This window comes from Bidens hawaiensis, unplaced genomic scaffold (genome assembly GCF_021521415.1).
Source record: "Bidens hawaiensis isolate Kalapana, Puna unplaced genomic scaffold, B.hawaiensis_p1.1 tig00012096_1, whole genome shotgun sequence".
In the NCBI taxonomy this organism is placed as follows: Eukaryota; Viridiplantae; Streptophyta; class Magnoliopsida; order Asterales; family Asteraceae; genus Bidens; species Bidens hawaiensis.
The window spans coordinates 299280-308897 of NW_027491972.1; the positions used below are offsets into that span (position 1 = coordinate 299280).

General features: G+C 45.1%; 1 protein-coding gene across 1 annotated transcript; it reads right to left on the reverse strand.

The window, feature by feature from the left end:
* Window positions 1-5282: 5282 nt before the first annotated feature.
* Window positions 5283-6485, reverse strand: LOC143539927 (uncharacterized). Its single transcript, XM_077033115.1, has 2 exons — window positions 6138-6485; window positions 5283-5825 (listed from the first exon to the last, which is right to left on the reverse strand). Exons 1-2 carry the CDS (start codon window positions 6483-6485, stop codon window positions 5283-5285), a joined length of 891 nt encoding a protein of 296 aa, XP_076889230.1.
* Window positions 6486-9618: the final 3133 nt, after the last annotated feature.

A 9618-nucleotide genomic window follows, 5' to 3' on the forward strand; every position in this document is an offset into this window, starting at 1 on the left:
GCAAAGGGTCAGCCTTGCTGACCGTATGAAGGGAATGATTGGTAAGTCAATGTAGTAATATCATCTATTATTTTATGCTTCAATTGATACTTAAGTATATTTTTGTTGCATGCAGATCTGACGGGTACTACTGGTGGGGGGTGTCATCGGATAAACCACTGTCTCCACCGCTGGAAGACGAGAAACCACCATCTCCTCCTCCTGAGGAAAATCAAGAGGCTCCTCTTCCTCCATTAGAAACTAAAGATCCTTTAGCCTACCTGTTTGGAACTGAAGATGCTTCCAGTTTCAAGGGAAAGAACCCAGTTGTGGATGTGGAGGCATCCAAGGCACATGAGTCTCCGCACCAAACTCCGCCACAAACTTTGATCTCTCCATCACCTTTTCTGGCGGGTGAGGGAGAAAGATTGCATTCTCAGCGTCCGTCAGTTGAAAGAGTAGTAACGTACAATGCGCCTCATCAATCACCACCTCACTCTTCTTCTTCTCCCTTGGTGCGTCCTCAAGCATCAAATTTTGACTATTATGGGGAGTCTAACCCAGGGGAAGATGACCAAATGTTCATCCCTAATTGGGATATTGTGAAAGGATCTCGTTTCACAGATCCGGGCACTTGTGCGACGTTTTTCAATCAATGTGTCCCACCTGCGGAGCGGAGCGGATCTTTCAATGTGGTTGTTCTCGCCATGACCTTTACATGGATTATTCTTCGTCTCTATCCAATACAATGGCTTGTGGACAAGAAGTTTTACGTGAATGGAGATCGATGGGGGGACGGTGGGGCGAAATGACTAGAGCCGCTGACGAGGCCAAAAAGGAAGCCCGTGAGCAACGCTTGTCAGCCAATTCTGCTAAGTGGAAATTGTCTGATGCCGAGATTGCTTTGAATGCGGAAGTAGATAGACATTCCATTGCATCTCGTCGGTGGAAGGAGTCTTGTAACAAGCAAAATTCCATCCCTCAAGCTGCACGAGATTAAACTCAAAGAAAGAAGGAGGATTTGGCTAAAGCGCTTGACGCAAACTTGGCCTTGGAAGCCCAAGTGACCCGCCAAGGTACCATTATTCAGGAACTTAAGGTGGGATCCAAGCTGCAGAAGAAACAGGCGGAGCTCAAGGACAAAAGAGCTGCTGATATGCAGGACGCCTACGAATCGCTTCTGCAAGCGCATGAAGAAACGAAAGCCCGTGCAGCTGAATATTTAAACGATAAACAAAAAATAGCTGACGGGTTCCACGAGCTCCAAGAACGTGAGGAACGAGCGAAGAGGGAGCGACGATGGCTGTTAGGCCAGGGTCTTAACACGGTATGTTGCTCCCCTTTTTTCCTTTACTAATCATAGTTTTTGTGTCTCCTATGTCAATGAATTTCTCTTTCTTTGGCAGGTCATTAAACATATGAAGGAAGGATCCGAGCTAACTGATAGTCTTGCCTTCCTACTTACTGCCTCTTCCCAATCTGGTCGTATGACCGGTTTTAATGAAGGGATGGCGTACGCCCAGGCCGGCTGTTCTGTTGAAGAGCACCCGCTGCATGGGCTTGATGTCGCTCAGGAATATGATATGCGTCTTAAAGAATATGACAATTTAACATTTCCCTTGCAAGACATGCTTCCTGAGTTTGCAGCGGCGAGTGACAGCGTGGACCAGTTGAAGGAATATTCAGAGGGAGAATCAGAGGATACTCCGCCTACGCCTCCGAAAGACACGTCCGCCCCAGACCTATAGAATAGATTTTTACTTGTAATTTCTTTTCATATTTTGTAATTATCTTTCAATATGAATGAAAAGAAGTCTTTTTGTCATCTTGTGAATTTTCTTCTGTATTTTATTTAGGATATTTTCTCTTGAGTTTTTTGAATTTGCAAGTGGAAAGGAAGCGATGACGTGGCGGAAAGAGAACTGTCGCAAGACAATTGATAAGACGTGTATGACGTGTTTCTGTAGTCTATTTGTTTTTTCGTCTTTCCCGCCTGACGTGTCACCCTCTAATTGGGCCGTGTTTTCTCTCTCCACTGACGTCTTATCTGTCACATTAATTGCGATGTGTATAAATAGGAGGTTCCTAACTCCTTTTCATTTTTCAATTCTCTTCTTTCTTATCTTTCCTCTCAAACTTTAAATCTGAGACTTCTAATATTTCACCGGTATGATCTGGAAATGGTTAAAGAGAAGAAGAACGACGCTTCCATAGATAACGTCGTTATGCGTTGGAAGGAGAGGGATTATGAATATATCATCAATGTTTACGGCTTATTGCCTGATAGGGAGCCTGAATATCCGACGAAAGGCTCTATTGCCACTAATCCTCAGGCCAAGAAAATGGTCGTATACGCGGATCACTTTACTACAGGGAACTTCAGGTTACCTATAACAAAGTTTATTGAGGCTATCTTGACGGCCTACGAGATCCACCTATCGCAAGTCCATCCCTTTGGGATGTTGAGAATTCGTCACTTCGAATTCTGTTTCCAGGCCCAAAACATGGAGCCTACTGTTAGCCGGTTCGCTGTCTTTTACAAGATTGCTAACCGCGGCGGGTGGTACAGTTGGGCTACAACTGGGAAGGGTATTATTGGCACCGAGTGGTATCGGAGCCTTCACGAGTGGAAGCCGAAGTTCTTTGGGATCCGAGAGGACGTGATTCCATTTGCGATGACTTATCACAAATCCAACAGTGAGATGCTCGTGGCTCGTGCCACTACACAAGTGGACCTTCCATGGTTCAAAACCCTAACCAGTACACCCACCCCCATGCGTGCGATACATGAAGCCTTGGTGGGTGTGAAGATGAGCCGGTTATTGTCGTTTCCTAACTTGGAACCATATTACGAGAAACCCAACAATAGTAAGTTTATCTTTACTTTTCTAGGATCCCGCTTATGTTCTAATTGTTCTATTTGCTTATGCTGGTGAGGGCCCCATCTTCAGCACACTTTTAGACCATGAGGAGGGTCTTATGGTGCGTCGTCCAATTGATCCGAAGGACGCACCATTCCTCGAACAAACCCGCAACAATTTCCTATTCTCCACCACTCTCCGCCCGGAACCTTTGGTTTCCTAGGCAATGTTTGCCAAAGGTGAGGAGTTTGTTGCGAAAGGTGAGGGAATTCTGGATCCGCGTCCCTTAACTGCACTCACTTCTAGCGGGGTGGTAGTGCTTCTTTCTTCTAGTGAGGAGTCATCACCCCGTCAAGAAAAAGGATTACTTGTTGGTGCTACTAACTCTGAAAGTGTCGCGCGTTCGACTGTAGGTCTAACCCGCAAGCGTAAGCAGAATCCGTCCACCAGCAAGGTGGCGGATGAAAAGGATGCCGATGTCTCCCTCGAAGAATAACATCGAGCTGATGATGTCACCTCCGAAGATGAACATCGAGCTACTGATGATGTCATCTTCGAAGATGAACATCGAGCTGTCGATGATATCATCATCGAAGATGAACATTGAGCTGTTGATGCGGATGCCCTCAGATTGTCTGGAAATGGCAAGATGCGATCAACAAAGCCCGCCGTTACTAAGAAGCATAAGAGGATGAAGCTGGGAGATCGTCTTCAACAGCTTGCACCTACAAGAGTTTCATCAGGTAACTTCAATTATTTTAAGCTTCGTAAGTGTTTTTATTACACAGATATGTTCATGATGAGAAAGAACTATCTTGCAGGATTTCAATAAGATACTTTGGAGGATCTTTCAGGTTTAAGGGGGTCAACTCCGCCTCCTTCTCCACCAACGTCACCGTCAAAGGGTGTTGGAGAACCTATTGTTCTTGCAGATACTACTCCCCACGAGGGCGAGAAAGAGGTTAATCCCAAGGAAACCGTCATTTCTTCACCCCTCCATGCGCCATTTTGATTTAAAAGCTAGAGTGACCTAGCGCCTTTGATGGCGGCCCGTGGGCTTCTACATCCCAACATGGGGGAGAACCCTTGGTACATCATCCGCGTTGGTCTGTACGTCCGGATTCGACATTTGCATAAATGGATGTGTGCCATGAGTATCTGCAAGGAGGTCTTCCTCCTGCGGAGAGAGAACGTCAATGTGGACGTGCGCATCAAGAGTTATTGAACTCTTACTCTTATTATATGGCTAATGCCATCTCTACCAGTCAGTAAATATGTCGAGACTGGTTAGGTATGAATGACGCGTGGGAAGACTTGGAAATCACAGCAGCCCAGGTGGAAAAAGAAGCCGAGTAGGCTATGAAAGAAGCCGAAGACAACCGCCTGGATGCTGATACTGCTGAACGAAAGTTATCAGATGCCAAAACGGCATTGAAGGTGGAGAAAGCTAGCCGATCTGTTGCTGAGGAAGCCAAAACTGCCCTCCAGCAGCAATTGGATGAACGCGACGAGCTTATAAAGACTCTGAAGGCTAAAGCGGCAACCAAGGATGAACGCCTTGCCAATCTTGCTACCAAGATAAGGGAGAAAGCCTTGGAGTGTGCCGGGCAGAAGGTGGACCTTGTCCGAGCCCAGGCGGATAAAAGATGGTTGTTAGCGGAAGGCGTTCCCCAGGTAACTCTCGCTTCTTATCCAATTCTTTTATGAAAAATAATCATACCTGGGGCTCTTGTTCATATCTTCTATTTTAATAGGTTATTGCCCACATCCGGGAGGGAGATTAACTTGGGAATTGTCTTGCAACGTTATTGGTTGCCTCTTCTCAGGCTGGTCGCCAGTCAGGTTTCCTGGAAGTCTTTAATCTGTAGAAAAGAAAAGGCCTATCGAGGAATTTGCCTTACATGGCCAAGATACTGCCAAAATTCTTGCTGAGAAGATGAAGACTGCTGATAACTTGAAGTTTGTTATCGAAGACCAGATAACCGCGCTTGCAGAGAAGGATGATGATGTTGACCAATTAAAGGCACTCCTTACTGCTGATGATGAAGATCACGAAGACGCGGAAGACAAGGATGCAGCACTGTAGTTATAATTTTTGTAAACTGCATATATTCTGTCTTTCTTGTAATCTTGTAATCCCATTTGAACAGAAATAAGAAGTTGTTTCTTCGGTACACTTTGTTTTATTTTTCATATTATAAGTGTTTGTAGGATATTCTTACTTGTCAATAAAGGATTACGCGATGCTCTGTTGCAAGATCATATAAGTCCCATTTGGTATGCGGACCAGAAAATGTATATTACATAAAACTAAAATGTTGGCTTAGTAAAACTTTCCATAAAAAAGGGCGTAAGCCAAACTGAATTACAAGCCACATTAAATGCCGTTCTACTAGTCTATTAGGCACGCAGGCCAAAATAAAAGGTGAATAACAAGTCTTATTAAATGTAACACTTCTTCAACTGTGCAACATTCCATGTTCTGGGGATCTCAGTCCCATCTAACTTCTCCGACTTGTAAGCACCCTTGGATAATACTTCTCTAATTTTGTAAGGGTATTCCCAAGTTGGGGCTAATTTGCCCGGAGGCTCTTGGCCAAATGCCTCATTGTTGCGGAAGACGAAATCTCCCGCGTCAAATGAACACTTTTGGACCCGTGAGTCATAGTAATTTTGCAGTTGTCGCTTATAATTATGCTTGCGGATCAGTGCTAACTCCCTCCTTTCTTCAAGGAGGTTGAGGTTCATCCGCAACTCTTTGTCGTTATCATTGATCATCAAAATTTGTGCGGATGGGACCCCGATTTCAGCCGGGATCATGGCTACAGTGCCATAGGTTAAACTGAACGGCATTTCCGAATTGCTTGAATTCTTATGGGTGCAAAAAGCCCAAAGCACATGGGGCAGTTCATCGATCCAGCCGGTTCGTTTAGTGCCTAATCTTGCTTTAATCCCTTCTTTGATGGTTCGGTTGGTCCGTTTGACCTGACCATTGGCTTATGGATGAGCCACAGATGTGAAAATCTGGGTGACATGAAGTTCTTTCAACCACTCCTGTAACCCGCTATCCGCAAACTGGGTCCCATTGTCACTCACAAGCTCTAGCGGAAGACTAAATCGACAAATTATGAATTCCCAAAGGAATTTCTTGACACTTGATGCCGTAATGGATGCGACTTCCACCCACTTGGTGAAGTAATCAATGGCCACAATTAAAAATTTAACTCGTCCCGGGGCTTCTGGGAAAGGTCCCATAATGTCAACAGCCCATTTTTGGAACGGCCAAGCGGAGGTTACTGGTACAAGTTCATTCTTTGGTCGCAACGTATTGGGAGCATGACGTTGCCAAGAGTCATATTTCCTTATCTCTTGTACAGCGTCCTTATGCATTCCCAGCCAGTAGTACCCGACGTTCATGAGTTTTGCTACGACCATTCTCGGGCCCGCGTGAAAACCACAAATGCCTTCATAAACTTCCCTAATCAAGTAATTCGCGTCCTCGGCATCCACACATCTCAGAAGTGGGCCGAGGAAGGACCATCTGTACAAGACGCCCTCTTGCATTTGGTAATTCAAGGCCTTGTGTCTTATCTTTCGATTCGTAGCCTTCTCTTCTAGTAGAATTCTTGATAACAAGTATGCCATGATTGGCGTCATCCAGGATTCTACTCATGTCTGAATTACTAGGACCTTATTCTGCGGGACGGACAGGCGATCTAGAACCTCAACACGAATGTCTTTAGCAAAGTGCTCAAAGTTTGTTGAAGCCAACTTGCTGAGGGCATCCGCTGACTTGTTCTCGCTTCTCTTGATATGAATTACTTTGCATGAAGAGAATTGGAGGATCAAGTCCTTTTCTTTTGACAAGTATGAAGCCATTACATCATTTTTTTCTTCATAAGTTCCATTAATTTGTCCCGCGATCAGCATAGAATCCACCCGCGCTTCTAGGTGTCTCACCCCAAGTTTCTTAGCTATTCATAGGCCTGCCAGAAAGGCTTCATACTCCACCTCATTGTTAGTACTTTTAAAGTCTAACTTGATGGCGTAAGTAAACTCATGACCTTCGGGATTGACTAGCCTAAGGCCTGCGCCAGATCCCTCATTGCTGGAAGCTCCATCAGTGAACAATGACCAAACTTGCCCTTGTTCCGGAGGTACTTGGGGTTGTTGTTCAACCAAGCATTCTTATTCCTTGTGTTGCGGAACTTCAGTGACGAAGTCCACCAGTACTTGCCCTTTGATTGCTGGTCTGGGTTTGTATTCAATCGCATGTTCCCCCAGTTCGATGGCCCATTTCGCCAATCTCCCAGACAATTCTGGCTTGCTTAACACATTTTTGAGTTAATACCCTATTAGCACATTTATAGGATGACCCTGGAAGTATCTGCGGAGGCGCCTGGCAGCATAGACTAATGCCAGAACCAGTTTTTCGAGCATTGAATACCTGGTATCCTGCCCAGTCAACGTCCTATAGACATAATAAATTGGGGTTTGAACATTCTTTCTGTCCGTCTGAAGTACGGCCCCAATGGCGATATAAGTTGCTAACAAGTACAGTGTCAAAGGTTCCCCTGCCTGAGGTGCTGTTAAGGTAGAAAACTCCATTAAACACTTTTTGACCTCCAGGAATGCTTGTTCAGCTTCTGCGGTCCATTTAAAGTGTGCTTTCTTGAGACAATTTCTCAGGGTTGAAACAAACGAATATGACTTAGCCGCATGGTTGGTTAAAAATCTATTCAACGCTACCATCCTTCCATTGAGTGTCTGTACTTCTTTGAGGGAGGAAGGTGAAGGCATGCGGGCTACTGCCTGGACTTTATCAGGATTGGCCTTAAAACCCGCACCCGTCACAATAACACCCAAAAATTTCCCCTCCTCCATCCCAAAGGAGCACTTGGCTTGATTCATTTTCATATTAATCGGTCTGAGGCTCTCAAACGTTTCCTCTATATCTCGAAGCATTTGATCCTCCTCAATGCTTTTGATCACCATATCATCCATATATACTTCCAAGTTTCGACAGATTTGTTTCTTAAATGCCTCATCCATCAATCACTGATAAGAAGCACCCGCGTTTTTTAAACCGAAGGGCATCATCTTGTAACAGAATGTTCCTTGGTCTGTGCGAAACGCTATCTTGTCTTCATCACCCGCCGCCATGCGGATTTGATGGTAACCTTTGTAGGCATCTAGGAAACATTTGAACTTGAATGGGGCTACAGCATCAACTTTGAGATCGATTTCCGGCAATGGGTAACAGTCTTTGGGACACGCCTTATTCAAATCTTTGAAATCTATGCACATCCGCCATGTCCCATTGCTTTTGGGGACAATGACTGGATTGGCGACCCAAGTCTGGTACTGAATTGGGCGGATGATTCCAGCATGTAAGAGGTCTTGAACTTGTTCGTTCATTGCTTTTGTTTGCTCTGGACCCATCTTACGCTTCTTTGTACTATCGGAGTAAACGCTGGGTTTACTCGCAACTATTGCTCAGCAATCCTCCGTGGGACACCAGTCATATCCGCGGGTTTCCATGTGAATATGTCTATGTTCTTCGTCAATAACTGCTTTAAATATGTCCTCTCTATCTCAGAGTTAGGGGGTCTGATCGTTACAGTTTGATCTGGGAACTTCTTGTTTAATACACACTTTTCTGGCTTGGTCCGCCGAACTTGCTTTGGGACCTTGCTGGGTTTCTAACTTTCTGCCGTGAAGCAATGGCGATTAATGTGGATAATAGCCACACCAGTGCGAGTCGGGACTCCCACCACGTTGTGTGCTGTAGAACGATGGGCATTAAAGTTGCTGATCGCTTCACGACCCAGGATGATGTCATGCTTTGATGTTACCGGTAAGACCAGAAATTCGACATCCTCTGTTCTTGAATGGATCCCGTCACTAAGAGTAACCGGGAACAATATCACCCCCCCCCCCCCCCCGCGGATGCATCATTTCTCCTCCGAACCCGGACACAGGTGCATGAATTGGTTTCAACCTCACATTGTCATCCTCATCCAACTGCTCAAAGCACTGTTCGTACATTATGTCTGAGGTGGATCCCGTGTCAAAAAAGACGTAGTGTGAACGATGGTGGCCCACGAGGGCAGTGATTATCAAAGGGTTCTTATTTCAAGGTCCTCCTCTGATCCGCGGAAAGATTACCGGCTCATTTTTCCACTCCTCATCATCGAATTATCTTCTCTTTCCTCCCACTTTGTGTCCGCCTTGTATCATCTGGACATTCATATCTTTAACTTGTTTCTTGGGCGGGCCCTGGTTATCTCGCGCGGGAGCCTTATTAGTTCCCGGTCTTGCACATTTGACCAAGTGTCCAAGTTTTCCCCGATTTCACAGCCGCCTCAATTTCATTTTTCAAAGCTATACACTCCTTCGTATTATGACCTATGTCATCACGAAATGAACAGTGTTTCTTAGCATAAAGGAACGATCTCCTTGTGAGTGGTTGTGGCTTCCTAAAATTCATGTTTTCTGTGGTAAGGATTTCAACATGAGTATTCGACAGTGGGGTCCAGTTATTGTTGACCCATGCTGAAGAATTTGCCTTGTTTTTGTTGCCAATCAAAGATCTGGCATCAAATTGTTTTGAGGATTCTGCAGAGGGTTGAAGCCATGACCAAATCGTCCCTTTTGCCTGTTTGTTCGGCCACAGATTCTGGAATTCAACTTTAAGGTTCTGCTTCTGACTATTGGTTGCCAAAATCTTTTGAGTCCTTGTGAACAGCTTTTCTGCGGACATAATTTCATCCCAAGA